Consider the following 16,295-nt stretch of genomic DNA (forward strand, 5'->3'; position numbering starts at 1 on the left):
TTATATATTATGTAAAACTGTGTAAAACTAATCATCGTGTCAAAATTGAATGTAAAAATGTGTTAAATTATGAACATGATAAATACTTACTTATTGATTATACAGTGTATGTTAAAATTCATATACATAAATACAAAATAGCAAAAGCGACCCTCAATTTTAATGAATTGTTATGTGAATTTAAAGAATACCTATATCAAGACTCTCAAACTTATACACTCTAAAACATAATAAAATGTCAACTTTTAAAAGAATAATAGGACCTCTTTTTCATATTATAAAAGTTTATTTATCCGTATTCTATTTAGCCTATTATTATTATAATAGCAGTAGCAATCAGAAGAAGAAGAAGAAGAAGTAGTAGTAGTAATGGTGGTAATTACTATTAGGTATTATTAAGTTATTAAAGTTTATCTTGACACTATCATAGTACTAACCTAATACAGGCAAATGTATAAATGAAACAAAGCTTTTAGTCTGGTTAAAATCATACCCAGAATATATTCAAGCATTTTTTTTAGACATTTAAATGGTGCAAAAGCATCTAAATGTATTTTTTGTCTACTCTCTCTTCCACCTGGCATTTTCCATGTGTGCCACTAGTGTTTTTCTATTAAACAAATGTAGCTATCATGAAGTCAATAGACCTTTTACACAGAGGTCATTATGGCAGGTCATAGCAGCAGCAGCACAGGTGTTACTAATAACAATAATGACAAATACTGGCTGCATCCATTTTAGGTGCTCCAGTTCCAAGCAGCGCTCGGATTTGCACCTGTTTTTTTCCTATGAAAGTTAAAATGTCTTTTTTGCGAAAAGGTTCTGTTGCCAAAATATCTCAACCATAATTTTTTTTCTCTTTCAGTCCAGTCACAGTTTTCTGATGTTTTTGTGTTATGAACTGTGATTTGACTCATTTGAAATTTCTGTTACCATAATACAGCTTTATCTAAAAAAGACCTCAGCTTATTTCACAATTCATAAAAATGGAACAAGAAATATTTTGAATAATAATTATTTTATATCAGCCTCTACACCCACTTGTAATAAACAAGGCTTAATGTAAAATAAATTTACACATTTTACAGTACTCATATTTATGACAAATAAAAAGCAGTCAGAATAGACAAAATATTTATTTGGCATGTAGCCTAGATATACAGATCAATCATAAAGTGTGAAACTAGTTAGAAATAATATGTACAAATCCATAACAGCTACAGTATTCACAGTTTTCTTATCAATGTGACTCTGACTAAGTGCATGTGCTGACTGGAACTCAGAGAAAGTTTGGCTTAAACTGGAAGTAATGTAATATCAACACCTACACAGAGATGCAGATACAAAGTCCTAAGTTGCATAAAAACATTCAGCTGAACACAAACACATCAGTGCATTTCAAGTAATCTGCAGCTTCCACATTGTTCTGCAGGTTTGCAGTCAGAGCAGTGTTCTGCTGTATGAAATATAAATGACAGGGCTTCTGAATGAGTGGGGAGCAACCCTGTGGAAATGACCTCAGAGAAATGACCAAGGGTCAGTGATCTCAGCTTTCTAGAAATAGATATGCTGAAAGCTACTGTCAGAGAACATCACCCCACAACTCTGTTTTCATTTGTATCATCTCTCTCTTTTTTCATGTCATCAGCTCTCAGTCCAGTGGATCTCCTGCTCTGAAGAGCCCTGATCCTCTCCCCCTGCGTCCATCCCGCTTCCCTTTCCTTTGGGGACCCTGGGCAGAGGGAGAGGAGGAGGTGGTGGAGGAGGGATCCTGCAGTGCTTGCCGTGAGAGAAGCTCCATGAAGACTGAGTCCATCTGGCGACAGACCTCCTGTGAGATGAAATAAACAATAGTGATGAGAGGAGAGACAAAAGTCTCTTTGTTCTCTGCGTTCCCTTCTGCTCGAGAGCTTCTTATCATGTTTGTTTGAAAAGACATAATGTAGTTTTGTAATTAGATCATTAATAATTTGGTGCCGCTTTCTACCAAGGCACTTTATAAAAGGGGTTTGTAAGTTATTAACTGATCAAATGATAAATACAATAAAATAATGCACCAGTGCTTTATAGATCAGTCAATAGCTGTTAATAAACTACTTCTGCCAGGTTGTATAAAACTTTAGTCCTGTTGTCCATCAGGAAATCTCTCCAAAGGATGGTTCAACCTCTTACCCTCTCAAAAAGTGGTACAAATCCATGTTTTGGCAACTTGTTAAATTACAACATTTACAACTGCAGATCTGACTGATAAAAACCCTTCAGTGACTTATTAAAACTTATAGTTGCAGATGACTCACTAAAACATGATAAATCTGTGACTTTTTATCAAAGCAGAGGTAAATTATTTATGAACTCTTGTTAAAGGGACAGTTCACCCTCAAATCAAAAATACATGTGCTTTTTCTTGTACCTGTAGAGCTATTATCAATCCAGATTGTTTCGGTGCGAGTTGCAGAGTGTTGGAGTTATTATCTGTGGAGTTGTCTGCCTTCTCTCAATTATAATGGAACTAGGTGGCACTCGGCTTGTTGTGTTCAAATAACTAGAAAAATACATTTGAAAAATTCAACAGCAATGTCTCTTTCCAGAAATCATGACCTGGTTACTCAAGATAGTCCACAGACCTTGTTGTGAGCAGTTTCATGTAGGCACTATTTCCTTTCTACCAAACTACACCTATCTTGAGTAACCAGGTCATGATTTCTTCAAAGACACATTAGTGTGGAAATTTTCAAATGTATTTTTTGTCTCTTTGAGCACCACAAGCTGAGTGCCATCTAGTTCCATAATACTGGAGAGAAGGCAGACATCTCTATAGCCGATATTTCCAACACTCAGCAACTCACACCAAAATAATCTGGACTGATACATAGCACTACAGGTACAAGGTATGTGTTTTTAATTTAAGTGTGAACTGTCCCTTTAGAGCCATTATTACAGCTTACAAACCCCTCAGTAAAGGCAGCCTCATTACAGAGTGGAACTATATAATTTAAAATGAGAAACAACACAGACCTTGTCTACTTTAACTGGAATATCTTCAGAAGATGAGTTTTCCTGCAATCTGTATGCAGAAAAAAAAAGACCAGAAAACAGTGAATATTCATTTCTCACACAAACATAAGTCAGTTGTAACACTGCAACATTCAGTGGTACTCACTCTCTGCGCAAATAGGCAGGAGAGAGGCCTCGCCGTGGCTTGCACTGTGGTCCAACGGGTATCTGGAGCATTAACTTTCCACTTGAAGCGATGCCGCCCCCAACTGGTCCAGCTGTCTGCCTACTGTAGTCAATTGCTCCGCTGCTGTTGGCTCTCGGACGCTCTGCTTTTCTTTGTGTTGGTGCTGCCGATGAGCTGGTGTTGCTATCAGCTGAGGATCCTGTCTCAAACTCTGCAGCACATCACATCGACACATTCTTTAATTCCATTCAGAGATACCATAAACAATGATAAACTAAGATAGGCACCTAAAACTTACCATCTTTGCTATACTCTGCTTCCACATCTCCCTCTTCAATGATAGGCTCACTGTGAAGAAAAAACAGCTTCAGATAATTGTTCCAGCGCACACTGTATCCATGCTATGTGTATGAACATTTTCTCAGTTACCAGTCATCTTGTTCCAGTGTCATGCATTTCTCGTAAACTGGTCCCTGTACTTCGCTCTTGCTAGGGAAGATGCTTTCATGCTGGAGGATGATGTCCTTCACCAGGGCGTTGATCTGAGGCTGCAGGGTGACGACATCATCATCATTAGCCCCTCTTACCAGGCTGGGACCGAAACACACAGCCAGGTTGTAAGGCTGCATCATGTTCTCGTCACTGTACTGAGACACGCTGGAGGCGGAGGACAGAGAGAGAGGGTGGAAAGTTAAAGTTAGACGCACATAGTGACAGGTAGACTAAAATATCCTGATGCATTTTTTGTGCCTTCTTCTTACAATGTGTTTACAAAAATTTTAGTTAATTTAAAAAAAAAAAAAAGAAAAAGAAAACTAGCTGAAAAGACATTGTGTACTTAAAATCCAACTGAAATAAAAAATATACAGGAAAATATTGTCTACACAGGAAGCATGAGGAGGCACTGATGCAAATGTTTGAGACTGAGATGTCCACATAATAATCAACGTAGATTTTTAATTCAATAAAAACATTAAAGTAGTAGAGGACTTTTGGGATATTTGGGATATTTACACCATAAATTGAAGTAGAAAAGGCACATTTTGGTGCATAAAACTTCACCAACTTCACATGACCTTGGGTCAACTGCTTTCCCAAAGTGTCGTGTTTATATTGTAGTACCTATTACAAACGTCTTAAATTTTGCCCCTGATGACTAATTAAAAAAAAGTAAATTAATTAAAATAAAAACATTGCTACAACTAATCAAAACTAAACTAAAACTAAACATCTTGAAACAATAAAAACTAACTGGAATGAGCTAAGTGAACCTAAAACTGTACTGAAAACAAAGAATAAATATGAAATAAATAATAATAATGAAAAACACAAATCTATAATAACTCTGATCAGAACTTTACCTCAATCCATCTTCTACATAAACCTGGTGCTGCTACATTGATTAAAACTATATTAAAATGGTTTTAATTTAATTTGGTTTGCTTTCATTTTGTTGCAGCGTACACCCAAAACTTGTGGACTGACCTGTTGTCTATTTTTATGTGCTGTCTCCATCTCTCATCATTTTGCACCAATAAAATTAGATCTAGTGGAGAATTCTGTTATACGCTGCTGTATCCATTTTGTGGAAAAAGTTTTAATTTATTCTAAATTAAAACTAACCAATCCAATCTTGTGTAAAAAAAAAAATGTGCTGCTCTAATAAATAAAATGTGAAAATAAACTCTGATCCATCACACTTCTGTCAGATCTAATCAGCTAACAGGTAAAAATAGTTGCTCCTTCCTCTTCCTATAAATGAAGCTCTTTGGTTTCCTGTGACTGATTATATGACTTTTGTAGAAACATGTCCAGGGCGGTGATGACTGCGATGAGTTGCAACACTCACTGATGAAGGAATGCAAAGAGGTATCTCATGACGATGATGATGGGCTCAGGGTAGGAGGAGATGACCGTTTTGAGCTGAGCCGCTCTCTCTGCCTCGTTCTTTATTTCTGAGAAAAGGCGATGACAGAAAGATAAGCTCCTGCTGTACACCCTCAGCCACACTCATTTGACATTTCAGCACCCACACACTCACGTGCATACTCCAGGAGTTGGCTGGTGCTGTCGATGGGGAAGAGGGGATTCTCCAAACCTCTGAAGTAGAGCTTCAGCACTCCGGCAACAGAGTCCATGTCATATCTGCGCTCAGCCAGGGGGTCCTCTCCTGCAGGAGAAGCCCACAGAACACTGCCCCACATTATTAATGCTCTTAAGTGAGAGGGCTACTCTGTGAAAGGAGATCTACAGGTCATGCCAGTACATTCACAAAAACACACAGGCCTACCTCGCTCAAATGCATCCCTCAGATTGTTGACCTCCACCTGAGACCCCGGCACTCTGAATATGCCCTCATGGTGGAGACCTGATGGATAGACACATTGTTAGAGTTGAGAACCTGTAGATCCAATACAACAATATAATTGAAGCCACTATTTTATGCCAATAACATTCTTAAAATGAAGTTTGTTTGTAGAAAAAAGGAACAGTCATGGTTAATACTGGTTCACCTATGGTGCTGTTTTAAGCTCATTCATGTCAGCGTTGTAAAGCCAGATCTGTGGCAGAAGGGGATTGTGATGTCAGCCACAGTGGCATTTTAATACGAACACTGGGGACACTAGAGCTGGGGATCTACGCCATAGATTATATGACTAATACTGGACATAGCCACTCTAACATCATCCATTGGTTTGTGGTTTTAAAGTTTCAAATTTGGCATTTCGGCTGTTGCCATTTTGGATTTTTGGAGGCAGAAGTAATCGTGGGTGCAAATCGCATACTTTTTCTTTTTACTTTTAGAAGGTACTGCAGCTGCCCTTAAAAAGTACGTACTGTTGCACGCCATATGCACATAATTGGGACATACTACTGTCTCATAACATTACGCCCTGAACTTTGACCCTCTTGTTTTTATATCTGTTACCATGGAGATGAAAACAAATGCCACTCACTGAGTTCTCCACAGACAGATCAACCCGAGAGCTCTGTCGTTGTTACTTTGCAATGTATGTAGTATAGCTATAAAGTTATAACTGCACAGATTGCAGATTGTAACATATTATATATATGACAGTGAAGTTACATCTGCAGTTCTGTCATTGTTATTTTTATTGTTATGTCCTTTTGTTGTGAGTTATATTTATGATTACTGAAACAATCAGTACTCCTATAATTACTATTCTGCTGGTTATCAGTTAGTTGAATGCGCTGTGAGCCGTCATTACTTAACTTCTGGCAGCTGTTTATTAGATATCATCAGCTGTCAATGAGCTGTCAAGCTGTCATCTGTTTGTGGCTCAGTGGGTGTGACATATCACCCGCTACGTGGGTCAGAATAGCCAGAAAAGCATGCTGACTTGCATACAAAAAAAATCAGCAAAATCAGACCGGATGTAGTAGAACATCCTGGTATTTTTGGCATACTGTATTTGACATACTATTTATTGGGACATACTGAATATTTGGAAGAGAGGGTGGAGATGCAGAGGAGCGAGGGGTGGCTCTGACTCAGACTGTCATCACAGACAGCCTGTCAGTCAGACAGCCACGCCCTTAATTATGGGTGACTTTAAGCCTTAATAAAAAAGTTAAATAAAAATTTACCACCCGTACAGTTGTCATGAAGGAGGAAGTTAGCAATAGAGACCAGAACTGTTTTTTGTACCAGGCTGTAAACACGTTTATTTCTGCTGTAAAGTTTGGCATTTTAACATGGGGGACTTTTGGGATTGACTCACTTTTGAAGCCTCCAGTGGCCATTAAAGGAACTGCAGTTTTTGGCACTTCACATTCATGCTTCATTTTTCAGCCCTGGAGGTTGTAGTTTGGTTCTATGCAAGTCTTATTATAATTTTTTTGTCTTAAATATGTTTTTCAGTAGATTAGCACAAGTGTAGCTGCTTTTTTGGGACTGAATACTCACCATTGAGGTTGATAAAGCAAATGCAACTTTCCACAACAATTGGAATCTGTTGTCCCGATGCCTGGATGGAACAAATTTAGTGATTAATTAAAAAAAATTAAAGGCTAAAACAACATTGATAACTGCTGTGCTGTAAAAGGAGAAACAGACTGAATATATCTAGAGAGAAATGCTGAAAGAGGAAACAGTGAGATAGCGTAATCATGATGTAGCTACCTGTATGAAGGACAGCATGTCTCCTTTGAAAAGTTTGTGGTTGTGAAACAAATTGGCACTTGAGTGATTCTTCCTGATACGCATCGACTTTCCATTGTGTCTGGGGATCCAGATACCAAAATGTGAAGACATGGTAAACTCCATTTTGTTGCAGTTGTAATATAATCACATATCATATTGTTCACAGTTTAAACCAGGAACACAAATATGTCTGTACCTGGGGTGATGTCCATTTGATGCTTCTGCTAAGAGAGAAAAATGCACACAAAGAAAAAGAGAAACAACCAGTAAGAGGAAATAGGGAATATTTCAGAATAAAATAAATATATATACTTTCATTGCAGGTGAAAAAGGGAACAACATTATCTTGGAAAACAATACCCTACAATGCAACAGCTGTAATGAGCTGACAATGTGGGTCAGCAGTTTTTTTTACATTGTTCAGTGTGAAATGCAGAAGTGATACCTTTTTCCACAGCCACCTTCAGCTGGTCATGTTTGGCTTGCAGTTTAGATACCAGAGAGCTGCCAACAAGGTGTTCTTTTACTCTCTGTTAAACAAATCAGACGTGATGTAATGTCGGTGTCATGTTGTCACCAACAGTCAAACAAACAAAAAGCATGTCTGCATATCCACCAGCTGCATATCATTAAAACCTCCATAAACCGTGTGCTATTCTGGTTTATTACTTTAAAAAATGACTCACAGTGAAGTAGAGGTTTTCCATTTCCTGCATGCTGGCCCTGCGCCGGGCCACACTGGGCTTGACTGTCAGGTTCTCAGTGCTGCCGTCCTGAGAGCCACTGCCGGGATCCAGATCATCATCGCCAATAGTCTCCAGCAGGGAAGACTGAGTTGCCAACATGCTCTTACCAGCCTGTATGACAGTGGCAGAGATAACAACTGAATATTATGCATTTGCAAAACTGCACTTGAAAATGGACATTTCAATGCACTTATTCTTAAATTTGAATTTTGCCAGTGCCTCCAAGTTAACATTGTGTTGATGGAGTGCAAAATATGAGGTAAACTGACAATGTGATTGCATTTATGTTGCATTCAAGCACCTGTTGGAAGTGCCAGAATTACAATATAAGCATGTGAATAGACTCCTGCGGGGAAAACCCAGAAATGAGTTAGCATTTTTGCATTTCTGCTTCCCTCATTTCAAAGTCAACATTACATTACATTACATTACATTTTGTTCCATGATATAAATGTCATTATTTGTTTTATGTTTAATACATGTTTAATAATAGTAATGTGTTTTATTTGAGGTCCCTTTCAAAGCACTAAAGGACACCTTACAAGCAGCAATGTATCCATAGATAGTAAAGTCAAAAAAATCGGTAATACACAGTCATAAGTTAATAAAATAACTGCACAAAAAACAAACTAGGTATAAAATTATCATTATAAATTCAACATTAGTGCAAATCTCAATGTGTGTGTTAACATTAAATCAACCAAATATGCCAGCTTGACAACGTGCATTTTCAGACAGGATTTCGAAGGTGGAAAGGAGGTCAATATTGTGAATGTCATGTGGGAGAGAGTTCCAAAGGCAGAGGGTAGAACGGCTGAGGACTCTAGAACCCATAGTCGTCAAGCGGGCTGATGGTGATGTGAGTTAGATTGCAGAAGAGGATTTGAGACTACAGGAGTGTGTGTAGATGTAAAAGGAGTTCAGAAAGATACAAAGGACCTTGCTTATGAGTGGCCTTGAAAGTGAGAGGCAGAATCTTGAAATCGACAGAACATTCAACATAAAGCCAGTGAAGCTTGCTTACAAGTTTACAAGCTTGACCTCACACCGTTTCTTGAACTCAGTACACTTTCCATTTACTTTAAAAAAAAAAAAAGGTTTAGAAAGCAAGAAAAAAAAAAATCCATTTACAGCTATGTATGAACTCTGCCTGGACTCAGGCGCATTCAGTCAAATAACACTGGCACTTACAATAGACCGTGACTGTGACAGACAGTGAGGTGCTGAGGGTGGTGAGATGTACTCTACCTCCTCTGTTTCCTGAGTGACTGCTTTCAGTCTGGTTTGTATCTGCTTGAATCTGGTCTCCAGCTCGCATCTCATCTCACCCTCTGCACTCACCTCGGAGACCTGAGAGACACATAAGAGGTTTAGTGCTGATGCAGAACGGCTGAATAATCACACACACATACACACACACACACACACACACACACACAATACAGACCTGGTCTCCATCATGGGGCTGGTAGGGGAAGCGTAAGGGCATACAGAAGGTGTTATAGTGGTCCTGCAGGAGCGTGTCTCTGTCACGGCTCTGGTCCAGTCCGGACACGGTGGTTTGGAGCTGCTGCAGCCCCGTGCTCAGGTTCTCCTGGGTCCGCCACCGACTGGACAGGTAAGCCTGCATCACCCGGCTTAAAGAGAGATGGTACCCTATATCTGCACACTGAGGGAGACGACTACATTTCAGCCAGTATCACCTATGTAATTTGGGTGCTTATGTGCTTTAATACAATATTTTAAAATACAAAAAGACAAAACTGATGATGCACTCACATCTATGAGAGTAGAGATGTCTTGGAGGTAGTACTTATTCATGGATGAATTAGCTGCAGCCAAGTTTAGGAGGTAATCGTTTCGGGCCTTGCTGCACTTCAGGTAGATGTCTTGGACCTTACCCTGTCTCTATGGTACACAAACACTTACCAGTAAGAGGTGAAATAGACACATATAGACATGTATCAGGGTTCCCACACATTTTTACTATTGAATTTAGTAAAAATTAACATTGGTATTTACATGACTTTATTCAATAATATGCAGAAATCTATAGCGATCGTCAGGCGCAGTATGCTATACTCTAAGTGGCAAAAATGTTGCATGGAATATGGCATGAAGTGTCTTTGTGTCTACACATACAGTAGACGCAAAGTGGTAACATTATCCGGCTACAGCAAGCGTGAAAAATGTGCTGATGCTGTTGCTCTGCTCAGTCACCTTTTGGTTGTATTGATGCTTTTTTCCCCTAGCATGGCTGACCAGAGCCACTTCCTCAGTGCTGCTAATGTCAAACATTTTGCTGTAGAGCGCCTATATGCAGTGCAGCTACAGTCTGCCTCTTTCTTGAGCAATGTACTGTTTTTGTCATTCAAAAGTCATACGTAACAGAGTGCTCCAGGAAGGAGTCCTGAAACCCAGAAATGAGTTAGCATTTTAGCACTCCAGGTTCCCTCGTCTCAAAGTCAGTGAGTGTTTTTTTAATGGGTTTTTGGTTGCCTGAAATAAGGTCTGTACCTAACGCAACCTTAGTATGTTCTACAACATAAAATATGTCGGCAAATACCCCACTCTGGAATTTTGAAGCTTTTATGCATCTTAAAAAAAGCGGTTGCTAACAAGTGGCTAACTGAGACTACAGAACATCAGCTCTTTACTTCTGGCGATTGGATTTGGGCTTCAAAAATCATATCATATTGTTCATTTGTGAGGATTATCTTGCTGAACAAAACATGTAAGTATCATAAATGTTAGTTTTCCACAGACCTTATTTTCTGCAATAATTCAAAATCTGGTGGAAAAATCCCACAGGCTTTTGATGAAGGAACCAGGGCGACACTAACTTGCAGGCTGGCCTGCAGAACATCATCCCTGGAGCACTCTGTTAGCACTTCCCAGGCATTTTCGGATAAGTAAACTGCTAGCGTTTGCTAACTTTACTCGCTAGTTAGACATTCCTGCCACCAGCTACCTGCATATGCCAATCATTTGATGCTAGTGACGTTTCACCGGTCACACACCACAGAAGTATATTTAAAAGTAGTAATAAAAGAATGCATTTTGTGTAAGGTTAAACATGTTTTGGGAATTTTATGAATGTATTTTAAACAATCCAGAAATTTCAAGACTGTGGGAACCCTGTCACATGCACATGATACTACATAGAGGGTATTTACTTTTTCTATCAACCGCTCCAGCTTCTTGGAGCTTTGCTTTTCCTCCTGTTTCTCTGCCTCCTTCAGCTTCCCCTCTGCACACACATAGTCTGAGTGGTACTGGTAGTATGTTCGCCATGCCTGCACACAGACACATACAGCCATGCTTTACTTTGTTTGATAGGGGAAACGGAAAATGTTTTGGGTGGTTGGTTTCTCACTTACAGTCTGTAGCTCTGTGGTAACCTTGAGTAGTCCATCTTGCAGCTGTGTGCAGATGTCTTTACTCTGGAAACGGGGCACAGAGACAAAATACCACAAAGTGAGTTGGTACAACACGGAAGGAACACGGTGAACCACAGAATACTAAATGTCAAGGGTTCATGAGAGATACAGGGGTGAGAGTTAGAAAATAAAAGTGGTAGCAAAGCAGTCAGGTAAAATGTGCTGTGCATGCACAGACCTGTGTCAGATGCCTAATGAAAGACTGAGTTTGTGCTTGAGGGGTGCCAATGCCAATGTTCTTACCTTCTTGGCAAGGCGCTGTGTGTACTCCAGACAGTGTGTGAGGGGCTGGATGAGGAAGTTGCTGCAGCGCTCACTCAGTCCATTGTGGTCCTTACTTTCCTGGCGGGTCTGGGACAGCAGAGCCAGCCAGACCTGGGCCACCGTGTTACTACTGGGCTCCTTCCTGAGCATATATTGAGAGGGAAAGGAAAACACAAGCACAGTTTTTAAGATACAACCAGGAATGCTTTCACAGAAGCGTCCTCACATGAACTGCTGGTTGAAATAGTACATTATGTGCTGAGGATTGCCTTCACCTCTTGATCCTAGAAGTGAACCTTTCAGCAAGTTTTTCAAGGGAGCGGGCATACTCGCTTTCTATCTCACCCCGCCGCCGCAAGTAGTCTGTCAGGTCCTGCAGCTGCTGGCTCTTCTGCTCAAGTTGCACGTCTAACACCTTCAGCTGGTCTACAAGCTGGCAACGCACCTCTGAAAGGGAAAGAAAGAAAGAGGCGAAAGAATAACAGACGTGGCGAGGAGGGACAAACACATACGAGAGAATGAGACTCATTGTGAAACTCTTGCTGTGGGTGAAAAACGGATTTTACATATTTCCCCCCCCCATAAATGCACACGTTGATCGTAGTGAAGATGTGGTGTGATAAGGAGGGAGGAGTTGTTAAAAGGGTGCAGTTAAATGTAATAACCTTTGATTTGTGTGTCATAGTCCACCAAGCCGACCCTCTCCTTCCGCAGTTTCACGTGGGAAGTCATTGTTGCTCCAACTGGGTGGAATTCTGGATAAAGGACGTGAATATTTTATTATTTCACCACGTAGCATGAAATATCACTTGCTCTGGTTCTTCTTACCTCGTTTGCCAATTCAAAGTATGCTTAATATGCATGCAAGCTACTCTGATCTTCTTGGATCTTGCTGGAAAAAGCTGGGTTAAAAAATATTTATGTGTCAAGGCCTGCTGCACCCAAGCAAACTTTCACACTCTGAGTGCTGAACCCCCCCCCCCCCCCCCCCCCCGACCATGCTAACTTCCTCCTGCCACAGAAAGCGTGAAAAGAGCATGTTCAGCTTACTGTAACACATCTCCTCAAACTGGTCACCCGTTGCAATCCTCTGCTGGACGGCAGGCAGCTAGAAAACCAGTTGGCATGTGCTGCCTGCTGCACTGGTCACGCTGCAGAATTGCATTGGGTGCAAAAATAGCTCTAGCAACATCTCAGCTGCCCTAAAAATAGGGTGAACCACACGCCGTACAACTCTGTGGGGATGTTTGTTCTCAAGACTACAGGTGGTTTTACCAATGTTACTCGAGTCAAGTCAAATCCAGCTGCTTGTCGCCAACTATTTCTATATACCCTACTAACTGAGCGGCTTAGAAGCTTCACAGAAAGTATACTTCAGTTCAGGATAACAAATTGGGCTGGTTTATCTGACTGAGACTAGGCCTTTCATAAAATAAACATCACAATGAGCAGTCAATGAAAAACTTTGTGTTTTTTGCCATTTTCATCATGTTATGTGACAGAAAGTTACTGTACAAAGCAAGGCAGTCATTTAAACACATGATCATCTCACAGGCCTTTGACGTATTGACAACTTATTTGTTGATATGTCTGCAAGATATCATTTATTAGATGACATTTAGTACATTTTAAAAAGGGGAAGAGCAGAGTGTTTTTTTTGCTGGATCATAACCCTTTGTACACAACCACCACACATTCTCTCTTTTTACCCTTCGACTTCCCCTTTTTTCAAAAGCCAAACATCACTCATCAGCATTCTCTTCAGCTGAACTGTGCGCTCTCTACTTCTTTCCCACTGAGACGTTTACGGACTGACTTGCTAAAATGAGTCTGCTGTGTTACAGCAAACCCCAAACTCCTTGTAGAAAAGGAGAGTGTCTCATTTTTCCAGCCTATGTCACCCTTTTCCATTAGCCCTTTTCATTCTTTCTCTATGTGATCAGCAATGAATCACCACCTCCTGTCGTCACAATCTGCTTCAATACTTTATTATAGAAAAGGTGTAGTCTCTACCTATAATACAGCAACTGCTTCTTCATCTGCTATTCTGGTAATTCAGGGTGTTTCACTTTGGGTTTTCACAAGTACCAACACATTTAGATGCTGCCTCAGCCACGAGACGTTAATGGCCTGAGGGCTATTTCTGAAGCCAATAATAACGATCCTTCATAAGAGCACTTACTTCGCAGCACAAACATGTTTATTAGAGCTAAACTGGCAACCTGTCTTGTTTTGGCGAGACAGGTCAGTAAATGGAAATCAATAAAAGTTGAATGCTTCCAAAGAAAGAGTCCTACCTGATGGGGAGCAGTCCTGACTAGTCTCCTCTCCAGACTGAGGCAACTAAATAATGCCAGTTAATAGCACAGTAAGCTCTCAACTGTTTCACCTCCCCCTCACATTGGACACGGATGGATGTGGGTGGAGTGGAACTCATCTCTCTGACTCTCTCACTCTCTCTCACACACACACACACACTCACTGCTCTACCGCTCTCTCTTTCTCAACACTCATCGCACTCACACATTCAGTTTGAGGCATCAGTGTGTGATTGTGCAAGTGTGGCGAGGAGTGAAAAACCTTTCTGAGTTTCTCTTTCATGCTGCCTCTTGAACTCCACAGCAGGTTTTCAGTCCAATCAAACACCAGCTGTTTTCACTGATTAGTCCCTCTGCACTAGTATTCACAGGCTACTGAGTGAAATCAGCTGCTATAGTGTTCAGTTGAAGAAAAAGAAAGAAAGCTCCTGAATACTCTGGGATATTCTTAGCACAAAACTGGCGGCCTCTACAATTGCTCCACAATTTGCTTACATACTGTATGACCACAGTTTATGATGACTAATGCATGGCTTGTAACCCTGGAAACACCTTGTGTCAAACAGTTACACAAAGGCTAAAAAAAGTTTCTGACTTAACGAGAAAATCCAAAATTCCTTTCATCACATGTGCACTGGTGGTAAAAAAGTGAAGCCATTGCTACTATTAAATCTTTGCTCAATTATCTGTCCACTGTGGAAGACTTGTTTTGAACAGCAGCAGCATCTGTTGGTGTCTTCTCTCACCTCTTGCTAAAAGTGTTACATGGCACAAAGGTGTGAATGTGCACTATTGCCAATTTGTGACGAACAGCCAAACTTGAATGTCTTTGTGCATTATTTGCCGTTATCTGCGGCGTACTTCTCTCCCTCCTGTTTCCTTCCTCTAACAGGCAGTGTGATGGTGATGTGCAATCAGCATAAAGAACTACTAAAACTGACATAGGCTGGCCAACATGACACTGCTCGATAGAAGGAATTTTCTAGAGTCCTGATGTTTTATCTATTGTTTGATTATGTTTGACTTTTCAGTTTGGTTTCTTACCAAATTTAGGACCTTGACACACCAGTTTACATTAAAGGATTTCCACACAGCGTTGATTAGTTGAGGTTTAAACAAGGAGGGTTTAAGTTTACAGATCAGACATTCATTGTAGGAAGTCTTTCATCTTTATGCTGATTAGTATGCTTTGACTTCTCTTTAATCCCCTGTACATACAGTAGCATTATTGTCATCACGATAGTATACATTTTTATTTGTAAAAATGCAACAAACCTGATTAAAACTGGTGCAGTCTGATGTGTTCAGCCCATCATTAGTGCCTAAAGTGCCTAAAGGTCAGACACATTGTGGGTCGACAGTGAGCAGTGCTACCTGCCAGTGTGTTTTCTGATGCTGCCACCAGGAGTCACCAAAGTTGGATATGGTCAAATCCTACACACACTGACTTGGCTTTTTCACTATCAATGGAAAGCTTTACTATGGATCTTGTGTGCCTTATATAAAAACAGAGCACAAATAATATCTGTGACAGCTCAAATTCAACAGTAACCTCTTCACTGGCTATACAACTCGAAGAGTATACGATTAAGTCGCTAAATTAAATATATTTTGACATGTCATTGACCTCATACTAAATAGAGGCCATGGACAAGTCAAATATTTTCCCACAATTATTGACTGTTATCAGAAAGTAATGATCTATGCTTAGTAGTAGCATTTCCATCAAACACTTTTGATATAGTACCCTTGGAACTATACCTACATGGACATGTACCTAAACCCTAGATCTGTCTTCGCATTTCCACTGCAGACAGTGTTCTTAACGTGTAAACAGGGTTGTTACTAGATGGTAATAGCTTCATCATCGCTCCATCCAGCTCTCACTGTATTTCGTCTACACCAATGATGCAGAGGAACATCCTTGCTGATCGGCGATTTTCAGAACAAAAAGGAGGCAGCTGGTGTGTTAGAGCAAGGGTGTAACACTGCTGGAGTGCACAGGAAAGACGCTCTGCCATTTTTTTTTCTCCCAGTGAGGAAACAGAATATTTACAGTTTGCAAAAACTGACTGACATTCATAATTTTTTTAAGCGCTTAAGGATTCAATCATTACTAAAGCATGTCATGCAAGAGAGTCTATGAAATCAAATGGACTGGTCAGCGTTTTTACTGACATT

General features: G+C 40.1%; 1 protein-coding gene across 4 annotated transcripts; it reads right to left on the reverse strand.

Annotated features, from left to right (window-relative positions):
- Positions 1 to 1,117: 1,117 nt before the first annotated feature.
- LOC117258143 (rho GTPase-activating protein 4-like) lies at positions 1,118 to 14,418 on the reverse strand. 4 transcript variants are annotated; one of them, XM_033628679.2, is made up of 22 exons: positions 14,377 to 14,418; positions 12,462 to 12,551; positions 12,072 to 12,243; positions 11,776 to 11,938; positions 11,473 to 11,535; positions 11,269 to 11,388; positions 9,872 to 10,000; positions 9,540 to 9,761; positions 9,341 to 9,442; positions 8,033 to 8,203; positions 7,792 to 7,876; positions 7,543 to 7,570; positions 7,326 to 7,425; positions 7,110 to 7,170; positions 5,472 to 5,549; positions 5,223 to 5,351; positions 5,031 to 5,136; positions 3,611 to 3,838; positions 3,480 to 3,529; positions 3,161 to 3,392; positions 3,016 to 3,064; positions 1,118 to 1,831 (listed from the first exon to the last, which is right to left on the reverse strand). In XM_033628679.2, the coding sequence occupies exons 2-22, from the start codon at positions 12,526 to 12,528 to the stop codon at positions 1,652 to 1,654; spliced, it is 2,535 nt and encodes an 844-aa protein (XP_033484570.1). In that variant the 5' UTR covers positions 12,529 to 12,551; positions 14,377 to 14,418; the 3' UTR covers positions 1,118 to 1,651. The 4 variants fall into 4 exon arrangements, with proteins under 4 accessions (XP_033484570.1, XP_033484572.1, XP_078026165.1 ...); XM_033628681.2 differs by lacking the exon at positions 14,377 to 14,418 and adding an exon at positions 14,094 to 14,234 and having other exon boundaries at positions 7,543 to 7,567; XM_078170039.1 differs by lacking the exon at positions 14,377 to 14,418 and adding an exon at positions 14,094 to 14,234 and having other exon boundaries at positions 3,016 to 3,055.
- Between the last annotated feature and the right edge of the window lie 1,877 nt (positions 14,419 to 16,295).

This window comes from Epinephelus lanceolatus, chromosome 8 (genome assembly GCF_041903045.1).
Source record: "Epinephelus lanceolatus isolate andai-2023 chromosome 8, ASM4190304v1, whole genome shotgun sequence".
Taxonomy (NCBI): domain Eukaryota; kingdom Metazoa; phylum Chordata; class Actinopteri; order Perciformes; family Serranidae; genus Epinephelus; species Epinephelus lanceolatus.

What these genes read in the sequence shown, in the direction of transcription:
- LOC117258143 (XM_033628679.2), bottom strand. Translation starts at nt 12,528, where the DNA reads ATGACTTCCCACGTGAAACTGCGGAAGGAGAGGGTCGGCTTGGTGGAC. An exon ending in AGCCCCATGATGGAGACCAG is followed by an intron (nt 9,443 to 9,539) that starts GTCTGTATTGTG and finishes TGTGTCTCTCAG; the next exon opens with GTCTCCGAGGTGAGTGCAGA. An exon ending in TGGAAAACCTCTACTTCACT is followed by an intron (nt 7,877 to 8,032) that starts GTGAGTCATTTT and finishes TTTGTTTAACAG; the next exon opens with AGAGTAAAAGAACACCTTGT.